This window comes from Orbicella faveolata, unplaced genomic scaffold, assembly GCF_042242905.1.
Source record: "Orbicella faveolata isolate gen_17 unplaced genomic scaffold, um_ofav_v1 contig_12, whole genome shotgun sequence".
Classification (NCBI taxonomy): domain Eukaryota; kingdom Metazoa; phylum Cnidaria; class Anthozoa; order Scleractinia; family Merulinidae; genus Orbicella; species Orbicella faveolata.
The window spans coordinates 21580427-21596556 of NW_028301539.1; the positions used below are offsets into that span (position 1 = coordinate 21580427).

The 16130-nt window shown below is 37.5% G+C and overlaps 2 protein-coding genes and 1 long non-coding RNA gene across 3 annotated transcripts; 2 read left to right on the plus strand and 1 right to left on the minus strand.

Moving 5' to 3' along the window:
* The first annotated feature begins 140 nt into the window (after positions 1–140).
* LOC110054624 (uncharacterized) lies at positions 141–6359 on the plus strand. Its single transcript, XM_020760978.2, has 6 exons — positions 141–224; positions 612–747; positions 1675–1976; positions 4352–4469; positions 4951–5013; positions 5799–6359. The coding sequence occupies exons 1-6, from the start codon at positions 188–190 to the stop codon at positions 5926–5928; spliced, it is 786 nt and encodes a 261-aa protein (XP_020616637.2). The 5' UTR covers positions 141–187; the 3' UTR covers positions 5929–6359.
* Positions 6360–7607: 1248 nt separating this feature from the next.
* On the minus strand, positions 7608–14179 carry LOC110054641 (histone deacetylase 8-like). The gene is made up of 11 exons (XM_020760994.2): positions 13917–14179; positions 13731–13783; positions 12700–12836; positions 12195–12336; positions 11555–11667; positions 10741–10818; positions 10042–10150; positions 9668–9840; positions 9212–9306; positions 8902–9007; positions 7608–8455 (listed from the first exon to the last, which is right to left on the minus strand). Exons 1-11 carry the CDS (start codon positions 14040–14042, stop codon positions 8433–8435), a joined length of 1155 nt encoding a protein of 384 aa, XP_020616653.2. The 5' UTR covers positions 14043–14179; the 3' UTR covers positions 7608–8432.
* A 141-nt stretch (positions 14180–14320) lies between these two features.
* Positions 14321–15801, plus strand: LOC149117160 (uncharacterized). Its single transcript, XR_016205580.1, has 2 exons — positions 14321–14367; positions 14877–15801. It is a non-coding gene; the product is annotated as an uncharacterized LOC149117160 (long non-coding RNA).
* Positions 15802–16130: the final 329 nt, after the last annotated feature.

Genomic DNA, 16130 nt, shown 5'->3' on the forward strand with positions numbered 1-16130 from the left:
TTCGAAATATTCTTACTATTGCGTTCTTAAAAAAAAAAAAATTTTTATCAAGATCTGTGACTGAAACTTCGAAAAAAAATTCGTTTATAAACATTTTTGGTCATTTGAAAAGGCAAATCGTTGCGGGACTTGCAGTGGATGGTTGCCATGGTGAAGACGCCACACGTGTAATACCAAAATAATCAAAATGGCTTACGTTCTTCACCAACGTCCTGATGTTGGAGGTAAATATATGACGATCTTTCGATAAATAATCAATTAATCCCTTTAAAATAAAATCTGGTTCAACCGACAATTACTCCTTCAAAAACTCTTCCCGCAAAATGTCTAAATGTCGAACTACGTGTGGTCTCTTACACAATCAAGCATCGCGCAGTAATATCGCGCGCTATCGAAGGAGCGATCGAAGGCAAACACCATTTGTTACCTTAATTATAGCTTTGATTTTTGCCGTTATCTGTTGAAAGGAATTTCATCGAACTTAATTAAGTTAACCATGAATTGAAATAATAGGTATCATATGGAGACAAGGCCACAATCTCAGCGTTGTGATCGAGCGTTGAATTCCATGTGTGTGCGTTGAACTTCATGCAGTGTTCTTCAATTAATAGATGTGCCGCTAGTGAACCCGGTTATCAAACCATACTATAGAGACGGCTTTGGAAGTAAATCAATAGGCGAGCCACAATGGAGGCCACATCCTAGAAATGCTCTTTCAGTGACAGATAGACTTGACAACACAGCGAGGTGAGTATCTGGTGGGACTCTTTTTTTTTAACCCTTGGGAGCGTAAGAAAATCTTCGTTCCATTTTCCGTACATTTTCATGATTTGCTGTTGAAAAAGATGGTTCAAGGTCCAGTTCAGATTCCAGAGGTTTTCTCATTTCTATTTCCCAGTTAATCTTAGGCCCCAGTGACTTCCTGCAGTGATGAGAGTCTTCATTCTCCTAACCTGCCTACATCAAATTGTTATATAAAGGTTATGAGAAGTTTTTGTTTAAATCACTGTTATGTGTGAGAAGGGGTCAATAAGTTATTTATAAAAAGTACTTAGCACACACATAATTAAGGAGGGAACTCCGGGAACAGGGGGGCTGGGCAAGGATGCCATTTGCTTCACAGCGGGGTCATAGGGTTACATTATGGTATGAGAGTGTTTGGGAGGGTCTTCACGGAGAAGGTAGCAAAGGTAGGGTTTATGCCTGGATGATGGCAAAAACTAGTGCATGGTGTGTGAAAATTAACAAGAAAGGTAAATGTGATGCATGAATTTATGAATTTATTAGTGTAAATGTGACAAGCAAAATTTTGTGAAAAATGGGATCCTTGCCTGTTGTTCATGTGGAAGATTTTGTGGGTTCTAGGCACCTGTAATCCAATGTGCCTAACGTCCCCTTTGATTTCAAACCTTAAATTTTTCATCTTGAAACCTGGGGGAGTGGCAAATGGCCCTTCAAAAGCTATGCATCAAATTTCAATGATCTCACAGTCTCAAATCCTGCTTGTGTTGATATCTCAGTCTTAATTTCTTTCGCAAGACTGAGTTTTCAGAAAGGGTATCCATCTTGCCGTCAGTATCAAATTTACTACTTGACACCCTAACTTGGGACATGATTGCAGCTGAGTTTATTATTAATGGCAATATTACTATGTTCTGTCATTGTGTTCCTCAGAGGGGGCAATGGTCTTGACTGGGTCTCAAGTATTCGCTGTGCATCCCTGGAAGAAACAAGACCATCCCCTCCCAGGCTAGAAGAAAAAGCACCTATAAATCATAGTACAAAGGAAAGTTATAAACTGACCAGAGAGCAAGGTAGTGAAATGATACCCAGTGAAGTTGGTGCTGGAAGGGAGGAGAAACCTGCATATGTTCAGCCTACTGTTGTATATGACACTTATGATGACTTTGAGAGAATTTACATGAGAAGACCACTAGAGATATCTTTAAGAATGTCTGTTGGGGCCAAGAAACAAGGTACTTATTCTGGGGGATAAATTAAATTTCTTACAATTACTGAGAAATCTCTAAGATCAAATATTAATTTACTAATTAATGTGCAGCTCCAGAAAATATCCATTGCTCCCCCTACTAGCCTGCGAACGCAGATGTATTTCTGGGTGTCACTTGGTTCCACCGAAAAATAACGTCTGCAAACCCGAGCCAGAAAACAATTTCTGTGACGTAGGAATTCTAAGCTAATCACAGTTTAGCTCAAATAACCCCAGAACTACTATGTGAGGTATTCGCTGCGAGGAGCGCTCAAGTTTCATTCTATCATGGAATCTGATTGGCCAAGGAGAAACAAAAGTCATTGCATCACAGAAATCGTTTCCTGGCTTGGGTTTGCAGACATTATTTTTCGGCAGAACCAAGTGATAACTGGAAATATGTCTGCGTTCGCAGGCTATCCCCCTACAGAAGGGATTGGAATTTCCTTGGGGGTGGGGGTTCTGTAAGACCAAACAAATTAAAAAAAAAAAGTCAATGGAGCTTAATTAGAATTTCCACAGAGGTAGGGGATCTAAGAAAAAAATCCCATCCCTGGGGGAGATATGGATATTTTCTGGAACTGCACTTGTGATAAAATTATGTTATATTTGAAGGTATCTTGTACTTCTCAATAATATTCACTCGAGAACGAAACTGATGCCAAAATCACAAAACATAGGCACGCAAGGCGTTCAAGAGTAATTTTTTTGTGTGAAGTGTTGGAGATAGGAGCATTCATGGTACAGTAATGACTTGGTTAATTTGACATTTTTCCTTTGGTTGCGATGTTACATCGGTCATGGTAAGATAGCTAAATAGTAAGCCATAAAATGTTTGACTGAACAAACTACAGTAATCTGACATGTCTCCAGATTAATGTAGATACCATCTTATCTTCTAACAGGCAATTTGATTCGTTCTTTGATACAACCCGTTGTGACATGCGTACATGCATAACTCCCTCACTCACCGATCACATAACCCTTCCAACCCCCAAGAGGAATTTTTGCTCAAAAATACTCAAGTTAATTTAGGGACTTTTTCGCATTTTATATGAGACGTAAGTTTATCTTTTCACACAACACAACACAACACAACACAACACAACTTCACCGAAAATAGAAAGAAAGAGAAAAAAACCTCTGACACGTTGAAAGTCTGATTTAATTAAATTGCACTTTAACTTGGTGCTGCGCAATCTTCAAAGAACATTTGAACAGTTTTCATACTTTTCACCTTAAAAAATTTCGGACTGAAATGAATGTCATCAAATAAAACTATTAAACTGCTACTGCAGGGACGTAAAAACTGTCCAGAAATGAAAGCTTTTTTGTTTAATATCCTGGAAACAATAGCCGATAATTTGTCAGCTCTAACTGAATTCACTCCCATATAAAAAACAAAAGTGTTAAGTTACCATTTGTTACTAAAGATAGCAAGCATCTCGTGGGAAAGAGTGGTGATGATTCGTCCGCTCTAATTGAATTTACTCCCTTGTGAAAAACAAGAGTGTCACATTACACTTTGTAACTAAAAAACAAAAATATCTTGTTATATTTGCATGCAACAAGAACAAAACAATCGTTACCCGCACTTACTATTGTAAATTTTAGAACTGTTTCAAATCTAAAGTCTCGTCCCCTCTAAAACATGTCCTAAGAACTAGAAGCGACGATTCGTGACCTCTAATTGAATTTACTCCTTGTGAAAAACAAAAGTATCAAGTTACCTTTAACTAAAAGTAAAAATATCTCGTTGCATTTGCATACTATGAACTCATGAACTGTTTCAAACCTCAAGGCTCATCTCGTTCATTTAACTAAAATCCTCAGCCTAACCCACAGAAAATGTCGAAACCCAATATTTGAATACTTCCTCCTCTTTTATAGAAGAATGAATACGGCCGTTCTGAACTTTATCGGGATCAGATCTTCTCACATACCATTTACCTTTACAACAAGAAATTTGATTGGTCGTCCATAGTAGATCCAATCTGATTGGTGTGACATACATACATCTCTCACTCACTCACTCACCCATTGACCCTTAACATACTCGACGCCCCGACTAAGAGGTATTTTTTTTGTCAAAAAAAAACTCAAGAAATCCAATTGTGATTAGGAGTTTAATTTAATTAGCTGCTAAATGGAAATCTTCTGATCCTCTTAAAATATGGTCAGTATCTCACACCCAACAGCCACCCACCTGCCATTTTGAAATCCCTTTAAATAATTTAGTACAGCTACCTACCCAACCTCAATTTTTGTTGAAGCTAGGATCCAGGGAGAGGATCCCTCTATTTTGTAAGAGCAATAGTTAACAATAAGATCATTTGTGTTTTGTTTTGCCGGCCATTACAGTGTTTGAGAACAGAAATGGTATCCCTATAGCCTCACTAGGAGACAAAAGCTACCAAGTTCCAGAATATTCTTTGGACTTCCACAAGCAGGGAAGCACAAGACCTGTTATTAATTTTGGGTGAGTGTAATATTTATTAGTAGGTCTGCTTTGCATATGGATTTTCTCCAATAGGTCTGCAAATGCATACACAAGGTGCAACAGAATTGACCTGGAAGATAAATATGTGCCTTATAATTTCAAAGTCAGTGGTAGTTACTTGTGTCTGCTAATAATTTAAAAGAGGTTCAAATTATTCCCTGAACATGCCTGAACTTATTTCTGATTTCTGAATATAGTGCTACTTCTGGCTGGGAGGTTCATCCTGGATTTTACCAATAACATGCCACTCCAGTAGATTACAACAGCTAAACAACACATTTTTACTACTTTAACAGAAAAGGGTACCATCAGAAGTTCATACTAACCTAACCATAACAAATGCAGAGATATATCAAATGTGTGGTTCAGGGGTTCATATCTGATGAACTGTGGGACTCATAACTGGCAAGTAATCCATCAGTGAGGGCAAAGTGTTAAAATGTGTTATTTTTGTTTGTAGCGGATCCTTAAAATGTGTTCCAGACACTTTTGTTCCTCTTCAGGATTTACCACTTAAACCTAGGTAAGTTTATAAATCTTCTTTGATCATGCTTAATTTCTGACACTTACACTTGGCACCCTAAAGCTTAATTCCCAACACACATGGCACCCTAAAGCTTAATTCCCAGCAACATAAGTTAAGTTGAGAATGGTTTTTAGACCACTAGCTATGGTATACCAATAACTCCCCCACTCATAGAGGAGCTCTGGCTGTGTGAAGGGTCGCCAAGCAGAGCCCCATAACTATAGGAACAGAACCGCATGCATGCTTAGAAATAGAAAATCATGCAACTCTATTTTCACGGTCAACATGGCTAGCAGAGTGGATTGCGGGCACATGCGCCCAACAACGACGATGTTGTGCAATGTGGCTGCCATACTCCAGCTAATAGGTCGACCCAGGTATGCAGCCTAAGTTGGTTCACAGCATGTATATTTGATATTGGACATCCATGTTATGGTCAATTTACAGCTGTCAAAACAAGGTATCTGCTGACCAGTTTCATGTGACCATATTGAGGGCTGAGGTTTGGAGCTCAGCGAGGTCACCTACTATTTTAAAGTTGACCGCTGACCAACTACTGGTTTTTGATTGGATCATGGGCTCATTTCAGGTTAACTTGTTAATCAGGGCCAGGTTGTTCGGAGGGTATACAAGTGTTTCTCACTACTTTTGTTTTGTGTAGTTTGAGATTTTTGAAACTCAAAAGAGAAAACCAAACAATATAAATTTATAAATAGAAAACCTCACTGCAAAGTTACAAAACTCAAGCTTGGCTAAATCTATATATTATTTGTCCATTTCAGACTCACATTTGAAGAAAAGCAGAAGAAAAAATTAAAACGGGGAGAAATTGAAGAAGTAAAAAATCTTGATCACTGGCAACCAGCTGATCTGCTATCGCCTGTGCTGCAACTTCCTGGTACACATGGATGATGTCATCAGAAGTTGTGATCAAACAGAACTCTCTATTGCAGATAGACAATTATTATTATTTTCAATTTTACAATTTTATTTATGGACATTGACCTTGGCAAGGAATTGAACAGCCATTTGGAAACTTATTTTTACAAAGTTAGAATTTATACATGAATTATTGTATGTCTTGAGGGGTTTTGTATGATTGTAAACTAAGTGAAAAAGTAGCCAGTTTTTTTAATGCTTAGGTGTGAAGTAGTATTTTACAATGTATTTTTGAAAGCCTTTCTTAAAATTTTATTTATATATTATTCTTGTACAGTAAAATAATTAGACATTTTTTAATGCACATATTCAATATTTTTCATTCATATTTGTTTGAAATCGGTGATATTTTTACATTGTACGGAGTAGTTTTTTATGTAATTAAAACTTGTTTGTTTGGTTAATTATGTGGTAGGTGTCTTGTTTAGACTGCATTCAGTGTACATTTTGCCTACAAGCATGACAATAGGGGAAGGAATTTCTATAGAAATAGAAGACATGTTCTCTGTGTTTCTATCGAGTTTTAGTATAAATCTACAAGCATTCTATCACAAATGCCATTTCTCTGATTGGCTACACTACACACCATCTATTCTGTGATAGTGAGTAGCCTAGCAGTGTGCCTGTGTTAACAAAATGACAGCCACTCTTGACATTCTCGAAGTGTCTGTGAAGAGGATTTAGATAAAGTTTTAAATGGCTAGTAGATTTATACCAAAACAATTAGATTATTTGCTCTCAATTTCTATGAGTGATAGTTGACTCGGGCTGCCCCTTCATTGACTATCATGCAATAGAAGTCTTGAGCTCATGATCTAATTGTTTAAGGGAGGTCCTTCTTAACTACCGGTTGGTCATGAATTTGTTGGTAAGGAAGGTTTCTAACTGTCAAATTTTGAAAACCAGAACTGCTAAGGATAAGCTTTTTGTGCAGATTAGTTTCATTGAAGACTCCTGCAAAAGTTTCAAATCACGGCCAAAATAGTTTTCCTCTGAATATCGCCTTAAGCAATCCCTTAATAGCAACAGCCCTAAATCTGTAGTTAAGAAGGACCGCCGTTAATAGAAACACTTGTGAAAGTTTGGGAGAACTTGAAAAAGCTATGGAAACACTCCTGTCAGCTTGTTCCCACAGCATTTCTCTCTCTCCCAAACTTCCACTCATACTTCTATAACTTGAAATGTGGAACATGTCTTGTATTTTTAGGAATGTGTATGTAAGATGGGAAATGAGTTAATATAATTACAGGTTACTCACTCACTCATCCTCATCGGGCCCATGAGGACTCTTGAAGCCGAATAATTACAGGTTGCTAGAAGTTAATTAATATGAGAATTAAAGAAAGAACAAACAAATTTAGCAAATGGCATCCATGAAAGGATACTGTTGACTTTTCACGGAGACTGTGACTGATCAAAGAAAATTAGTAGCCAATTTAACCTTGTAGTTTATGACAATTTCTTGTGCAGAAAATAATTGATTATTAATAACGAGATGGTAATGATCGACAACAGATGCTAACAACACCTGTAGCAATGTTAAATCAAATCCCTTGACTTTCACAGGAAATTCTGAATTTCCTCCAAGATGTACAAAATTTCCTGACGATGAATATGGCTACCAGAATTCACACCTGATGACTGAGTACACATTGAATGATGAACACTTTCTTTAATCAATCACTCTTTTTCAGCAACCTGACAAAATTACAAAGTGTTTGGTGTCACCATTAATTAGAATCAAAAGTATCTGCTTTATGCAAAATATAATTGTAAAAAAGACTTCCTACCAACTATCAGAGTTCTGTTTGATCACAACTTCTGATGACAATATATCTATTATGCTTACAGCAGATGTAATACTATGTACTGTATACTGTATAATTAGATTGACTGATGTATAAAAATAAATATTCCATATTCTTTTTATTATGGAAGTATTTCATTCATTCAGGAAATGTTAAAAATAAATACCGGTGTCTCAATAATGTTAGAGGGGGCTCCATGTATGAAACAAAAACATGGTTAAACAATAATTTTGGGTTTGAAATCTCGTAAAACAGGTGATTCTTCCACGATATTTCTTGAAGGTATCTTGCAAAGGTTGAGTAAAACTAGATAACATTTAAGAACGTTGATCCATTCAGTCGCTCATTCATAGACTCATAGTTTAGGTGTGGTTCAAGTTTCGTACCCTACAAGGAACCACTATAGACTTCTTTTGCTATGTGATAAGAGACACTGAATCTCAGGCAACCCCTTCTGGGGTATGTTAAAAGACATGCATGCCTGTTTGCCAGGTACGCTTATTCTGCAAACTCCAAATGAAATCAGACCAGCCGACTGCAAATACAACTAGTTTACAACTATACAATAAAAACTCTTGAAGCTCAAAATGCATGGTCGCTTCCACTGCATCAGGCAGATTATCAAATGGTTACATCCAACTTTAAATATATTTTTTTAAAAAGGTGTCATCATCTAATCTTTCGCAGATTTCCTACAAAGATGGAAATAGAAAGGTAACTTTACGTGAAAAAATATTAGTATCTCGTTTACACATCAGTAATAGTGGATAATTATTAAAAAAAAATAAGAAATTTGACCTCAAAAATTTTAAAGGATGCACGTGCAGAGAGGTCTGGGGCTGATATAAGTGACAACGCCATTCAATAGCATACAGACTGTGAAAGAATTTGATGCACTTGAGAAACAACAAAAGAAACTGGTTATACAATGTGTGATTTGGGGCTTGTTGTCTATTGACGTTCTCCACAGATAACACAGCATGGTGCCTAGAATAGGAGGAAGGCCCTGTTGAACTCACTAGCATAAGGTAGGTAGGAAATGCACTGTGTATATCACTTGGTACCCTGTCCATAAAACCACCAACCAGGAACTACTGGGTGGTTCTTATTAATAAGATAGGATTTCCCAATGAATTACCTGATACAGTGTTGAGGAGATTTTTGAGATCTTCTGTGGTGTTCATGTCATGCCGTCTTCCAGGTGGAATATTAAGCTGGTAGTCTGGTCCATAGGTCAGGAAATACTTAAGAAAAGATAAATATTTTGTTATTGTAGTTGGGAGTGTGCTTTATTTTTCTTTTAAATAAATCAAATCTTCCCTTAAGTTTAAAACGCAGTTCTGTGCTTTGGCTTTTTGTGTCATCAAGTTCAAACAGGCCACACCTGTCATTAAAGGATTATAATTATTATTTTTTTCAATCTAATTCACAACACTTAAAGTTATTACCTCATGCTCTGGGATGTCAAGTGATAATGATTGATTCAGAGCCACACCAGTCAAGTATGTCCAGCACTTTGCAGCATTCTTTACATTATATCCGCCTAGAATAAAATACAATTAATCATCAATTAGCTGACATAACAGTTTTTATCTCTTGTTCTGACAAGGAGTGTGAATGGCTGTTATGTATGATAACATCAGACAAGCAAATGTCACCAACAAGCCTCTCTTTAAAATGGAAATTGAAAATTTTATTGAGGACAAATGCCAAAACCAGCAAAGATGAAAAGAATACTCTTGTGAAAACAACATGAAAACTAGGGCTCATAGTCTGATAAGTCAATACGGACATGTCTATGGACAGTAGACTTATTCTTAACAAAACTTCCGGAATGAACAAAGTGGGATGGTCAAGAAATGGAATTACTGTAGCTACTACATGTAAAATGACATTTCACAGACCTCCTCCGAGCAATAACAATGGCAGGTTCCATTGCATTAGGTATTTGACACACTCTCCGATACTGTGCTGGGTGAGGTTAAAAGATGCCATAGGATCACCAGCCAGTGTATCAACACCACACTGACAAACAACTGCATTTGGCTTAAATCTCATCTTGACCTCTGACATCACTCTGTAACACAATTATTGAAAGAAGATTTTTAAACCTCTTAATTTATTGATAGTGACCTTTGGAAAACTATTATAGAGTGTTGCATATTCAGTTGATCCTCAAAAAGCTCTGAAAGCTCTTCACATGATTGTACAGACTCTGACTTAAAATTTAGACCTCCTAGGAAGAGAGAGAAACATGGTCTGGTTGTATTGTGCTAACCTTGAAAATATTTCAATGAAAGGTTTGTCAGTGATTCCATCCTTCAGAGGCACATTGACGGAATAATATTTTCCTTTGCCAAAACCCACATCATAGTGTGATCCTGTACCTGTAAATGAACAAGACAAAACGTCTTTCACTTGCAGTCCAGCAAAAGCATTGTTTTTACTTACTAGACTGGCTATCAAGCCTCATAGCTGAGCTCTACTAACTGACTGAGGTACAAGGTCTGATTGAGCAACTAGTGGATTAGACAAAACACTGTCTCCTGTTGTCGCCTATAGATATGACACTTGATCAATGGCTTCCACTCCATTTGACACAAGTGGTTTCTTAGTTTCTGGAGTTTCACCATAAACATTCACTGGGGATAATTTATCTTGTTTGTTTCAAAAAGTGCTTGTCTTTTTTTTGACTATATAACAAGAATTGTACATCACTGTTGTATATCCATGCATTGTATGCGAAAATTTCACATCACAATGTGATTATTATTAGGGTTATTGTTTGTACCAAAAAGAATAACTAGACAAAGAAACAAACAAAACTTAGTGTCGTAATACCTGGGAAAAATCCAGGGGAAAATTTATGAAATGATAGCGACATTACTTTTGAAGTAAAAGAAAAGGCATCTTCAACCCCTGCAAATAATTTTCAGGCAAAAGATGAATTAGTCATACACACTTAGTGTCGTAATACCTGGGAAAAATCCAGGGGAAAATTTATGAAATGATAGCGACATTACTTTTGAAGTAAAAGAAAAGGCATCTTCAACCCCTGCAAATAATTTTCAGGCAAAAGATGAATTAGTCATACACACATCTACTGTACTTAAACCTCTCACTGCAAAGTAGAAGTTACTTGTTTTCAGGTCTCTGGAAACTCTCTTGCTTAGCCTGGAATGTATTACCAATAATCTTAAGTGAAGCTAACTGCTATACTGTACATCTTTAGCATATTACCAATACTGGATTTCATAATACTGGTAATAGGGAGTTCAAATAGACCATATTCATATTAATTCTCGGTATAGGACTGGAACTGGCTTGCAACTGAGGCTAATGTGGGGAATCTCTCCTAATGTAAATTACAGTCAGTGGAACCCCGCCTTACTGTCACCCCGTTAATATGGCCACCTCGTTATTACGTCCACTTTGGTCTGAACAAAAGCTCAGTCAGTCATTTTACTCCATTAATACAGCCAACTTTTTATAGCCTGTCGGTGGACGGATGAGCCTCTATTGCAAGCTAATTCCAGTCCAAAACCGAGAACACAAATATATGGCCCATTCACAAACATTCTCTTACCCAACTCAGCTCTCTGAAATTCAAACAAAATGCATCTGTTTGCCCAGTAGTAGGCAAAATAGAGTGATTAGAAGATGATCCTCTATTACTAGCCTTAAAAAAAAAAAACAAGCAAACAAAAACGAAAAGAAAAACAAAACAACAACAACAACAACCACAAAAAACAAACAAATTCATATGAGAGCTAAAAACAGATTTCACATACCATTGCCATGGTGAAGATCAATGTCCACATAGAGAACCTTATCAAACTTCTCCCGCAACTTCAAAATGCCTAAGACAACATCGTTAACATAGCAGAATCCAGATGCTTCATCCCTAATGATGCCAAGAACAAAAAATTTAAACCAGTTGTAATATTTCCACAAGCATGTACTAGATTGGAAAAGTTTAAAAAATGTAGGCGTGTGATGCATACCGGAGGAATTAATAGCCACATAGCCCTTTGTTGCAGTACTTGCAGTACATGTATATGGTGTGATATGAGTAATGCATGATGTGCAGGATCATTTGCATGATGTGCAATACATGTGGATTGTGATTTTCAAGAGCAGCTGTCTACTTTTAACAGGGTTGTCAAGAGTGCAAAATAAGAGCCAGAGTTTGATCCCTTGTCAACTCTTGTTCTAGCTGGATGCAGAATTTTAATAGTAATTTGCTGATCATATGCCAGTGCAATGTCACCCATACATGATATCCACTGTGCTGCCCTTGCAACAGTAGTTGTTATAGTAGTTGCTTGTGGAAGGAGCAAAATAGCTTATATATCATTCTGTTCTATGGTTTAAGGAGAATCTTGATATGGAAAGGAATGGTTTGAGGAATAAAAATCATGAGGTACATACCTCTGGGCATGGTGCCAGCCTCCCTGCCAGTTGATTGCTATAGAGCATTCCCTTTTGTTCAACATCTCGGCAGCAGCAAGCGTTCCTCCAGCCACAGCAGACATGCAGTTAAACAAGTCATCAAACACAGGGCAATCAAAGCCTGCAGAAAAGAATTGTTTGCTGAATTGTAAATTTAGACTGCTTAGGGAACTTATCAGAATTGCTAGACTAGTTTGCCATATGGTAAAAGGAAGTACGTGTAAGTTAGTGAGCAAGTAAGGACTACAGTGTATGTGTTGGCTAAAAATGTGATGACATCTGCCAACCATCTGTGCGCTAAGCCTTGGATGTTCGAAGGGTGAGTATTTCTGCTCACCAGTCAAATCACTATTGAGTTCATATCACCTAGGTGATATGCTTCTGGTTCAGTCAATATGTGTATGCTTTCTATGTGCAGTCATTTAACTGGTTAGGTGTATAGCATTATCATAAGTTAACTTGGTTAGGTTTAGTGCTATCATACCTAAACCATACTCAGAAGCCACATGCTCCCCTTCCTCGCACTCGTCACCATTTGTTACTTGTTCTAAGCACTCAATGTAGTCCAAAGAATGGAAAGCAGAAAGCTCTCTGACTGAGGCTCGTCTTGGTTGAACGACTCTGTTTAGAGATACATGTATCGTTATGAAACCAGTTCCCTGAAGCTGCATGAATGGTGCTATCATTTATGTGTTTGTGTATGTGTTGTACACTTAGCTAATTATCAACCTCAAGTTGAGATGATTATAATATTTGGCACTGTGTAGCATAAGTGTAACAAGATCCTCAGAGGGACGGACTCATATGAAAAGGTTGGGGATGCTCGTTGTCTCACTTAGGGGTATAAATCAAGGATTCTAGTCTCACTTTGTGTGTTCATGACAAAACACCACTATTTTTGGCTGTCAAAGTATCTTTTAAGGTACTCAAAGAATAAAGAAAGAAAAAATGCTCTTAATTCCGTTTTTAGGCTCGATTTCTACCGGTCTCACGAGTCCGGTCTACTAACGTGGACTCCCCACTGAAGAGTGGCTGGTAATAGAGCCGTTTTAAGTGGTATCTTTTAGGGGTCAAATAAAGCTTGAACCACACCCAGTTTGGTCTCCTTTAGTGGTCTAATTAGAAAATTTTCAAACAAGCATCCCTGATACTTTCCCTTTAAGATTAAGCTGTATAAAATAATTGAACCATGTCAATATTACACAAAAACCTGCTTTTCAGCAGGTATCAATATTAATAATTTGTTCAACTGACTTCTTGGATTAATTAAAGCAATTTTTGTGATCAAAAAGTTGAAATTTCCTTTAATTAAGATAGCCTTTTTACGGAAAATGACTGAAATTTAATGTATCTGCGAGAGCTTCATGTAAGCACACGGGCAAATTGCAGCAATTAAGTCAGACGGTTTTCCACTTTCTTGATACAGATGAAGTATGACACATTTGTCAAGAAAAAGAACGGTGTTTCAAAGACTGATACTACAATGATGACAATGAAGAAACGCTACGTAATTACCTGGCATTTTCCATAAGTCCATAGGCTTTAATCAATGTATGAGTCAGCGATGCCTACAAAAAAAGACATCCATGGTTATAGGGAATCAGACAGGCCGGTGAATCAATGTAGCAGAGTGTTAACGGAAACGGATCTCGGCGCAAAATAAACAAACAACGCTAGCGAAATGGAAAAAAGTCCGCTTACCCGTTTAGGAACTTTGGGCAGATTATCGCACAATCTTACAAGCTCGTCTGAGTGTATTATAACGACCGTTCTGGGGACTTTTGTGGCTCTTTTTGTCGTCTGACCGCCATTATCCCTCAAAGCCATCTTCAAACTTGCGCGGGAAAAACACTGGACAAAAGAGGACAAAATAACAGACTGGGTAGGGTAGGGCAGAGTAAAATTGTCAAATGATGCGTATTTCTGTTTTAATTTAAGTCAATGAGGCACAAAGCTTAGAATCCGAATGTTAATCGTAAAGAATTATCTTTGTTCTATAAATTTTGCTTTGAAAATAAATGCTGAACTCTACCTGTTAGAAAAATTTGATGAACTTACCCCTCCCTAGAGACGTGCCTCACTTTGGTGAAGGCGTCGCAATGCATTGTGGAGAATGCGTCAGTTTGTAACAGCTGGATGTGAAATCGATCAGGTGAGTTCGATTGTCCTGCTTCTGTCGATTATTTGGTACGTTTTAGTAATCTTAACTTAAGAATTTAGTATTTTCATGACAGATGATAGGTACTTATTATACTTTCTGATGTAGAGAATGATTTTCTATTAGCAGAGAAGGGAGTTTTAGCGTCAAACTTGATCTCGTTCTGTGGGGCTGGTGAGCAAGGTCACCTTTGTTTGGGCTCGCAGGCTGGGCACGGAGTTTCTATTGCCAATTTCATCCCGTTAGACGAATTGTTGCTAAATTTGAAATTTCAATGGTTGGCTTGAATTGATCGAGTTTATTCAAGTTCTCTGCTTAGTTTTCTTTGTTGAAAATAGACGAGTTGCTAGCACCACACGAGTGTTCATGTAGGCGTCGCCCAGCTGATTTCACAATTAAGGTCTCTTTCATCATGTTGATTTTGCGTTCCGAAATATTGGAAACTTCATTGTAATTGTGAAAGCTGTTTTTGAGAACAACCCCTCTCTTCTTCTCCTGTCTAGGTCTAACAAGGAATGACTTTGGAGGGAAACGAGCGTCGTTCCTTGCGACTGGAGGTGTGAAAACTGCTCGATTTGTTAAGAACAAGTGACCTTGTGTTTTCTGCTTTTTATCCCGGTGTGCCCAATCGATGAAAACCGATAATGGATAGACCGTATTTTCTCAATCAAACGCCGGGCCTCGAATAAATGCCCGGTCTCCCACGTAGATTCGTAAATAAGGACCCTCAAGGAATTTATATTTGAGTTATAGTAAGCTTTAAGTATAATAATAAGATAATGAATAAAACTCTGATTAACTCCAGGCTCGAATAAACTGGCGTTTCATTGAGAAAATACAGTAATAAATACGGTAATCAATTTAATTTCCCCTATCACCTGAATTTCAAAATTAAATGTGTTACCTCCAAGTTGCCCTTCTAATAGGGTGTGGGAAAAAAAATTGTTCCAAATTTTGAAGGCAAATTGTGCAGGAAAAAAACTTCAGTTGTGCAGGGAATTGTGTGGGATTGTGCAATCTTTTGATGCGCCAAATGTCAATTTCAAGTTTTCTTGCCAAGTCGTACAGAAAGGAAATTCTGGATTAACGATAGTTCAGCCAAATTTATTTCACTTCTAGTTCAAAAACACCTAGTAATTGCCAACTGTTTTATCAAACTCTGTCAACTGATTGACTCTGTCTAAACAAAATCATGTTGCGTGACACGACTTAAATCGATGTGCATGAAACCAAAATAGAATGCCATATGTTCCATTGTAAATGAGTTCCTTTTTAAAATATTCCTACTTTGATTCAGTAAAAATATGTAGCTTGAATAGTCCTTCATAGACTGTGTTAAATTTCAGCATTCTGACTACCACAGAGATGAAAAGCTTCACACACTGTTCTTGTTACCCTACAGGAGCCAGACTCATTTGAAGAAAGAAATGCCAAAGGATTTCTGCCTTCTTTTTTGGCATATTCAAACAATTTCAAGGCTTTGTTTGCTTCTTCACCAAGAATTACAAGTAAGTGAAGTTTGCAGCAAGAAGTTCCCTATTTCCTCAAGGGATTTCTTTGAATTTTCACTGAGGTCTTCCCACTTCTCCACCACCTTTTGGAGAGAGTCCTGTTGCAATCCTGTCAGCAGGGGTTTCAAAATGTTTTGAAGTAAGCGTCTGCAGCTGGAAGAGTAGGTGGCTGTGACAAGTTAGCGTTGCAAGGCCCCTTATCTTGGAGGTCTGGGGGCATTCCCTTCCCCCAGAAAATTTTGAAAT

Bases quoted from the DNA above. Each gene is read 5' to 3' on its own strand.
- LOC110054624 (XM_020760978.2), top strand. From the start codon at position 188: ATGGCTTACGTTCTTCACCAACGTCCTGATGTTGGAG. The intron at 225-611 runs GTAAATATATGA...TTCAATTAATAG, and splicing joins CCAACGTCCTGATGTTGGAG to ATGTGCCGCTAGTGAACCCG. The intron at 5,014-5,798 runs GTAAGTTTATAA...TGTCCATTTCAG, and splicing joins GATTTACCACTTAAACCTAG to ACTCACATTTGAAGAAAAGC.
- LOC110054641 (XM_020760994.2), bottom strand. From the start codon at position 14,042: ATGGCTTTGAGGGATAATGGCGGTCAGACGACAAAAAGAGCCACAAAA. The intron at 12,837-13,730 runs GTAATTACGTAG...ATCTCTAAACAG, and splicing joins GGACTTATGGAAAATGCCAG to AGTCGTTCAACCAAGACGAG. The intron at 9,008-9,211 runs GTAATAACTTTA...TCTTTTCTTAAG, and splicing joins TTGACATCCCAGAGCATGAG to TATTTCCTGACCTATGGACC.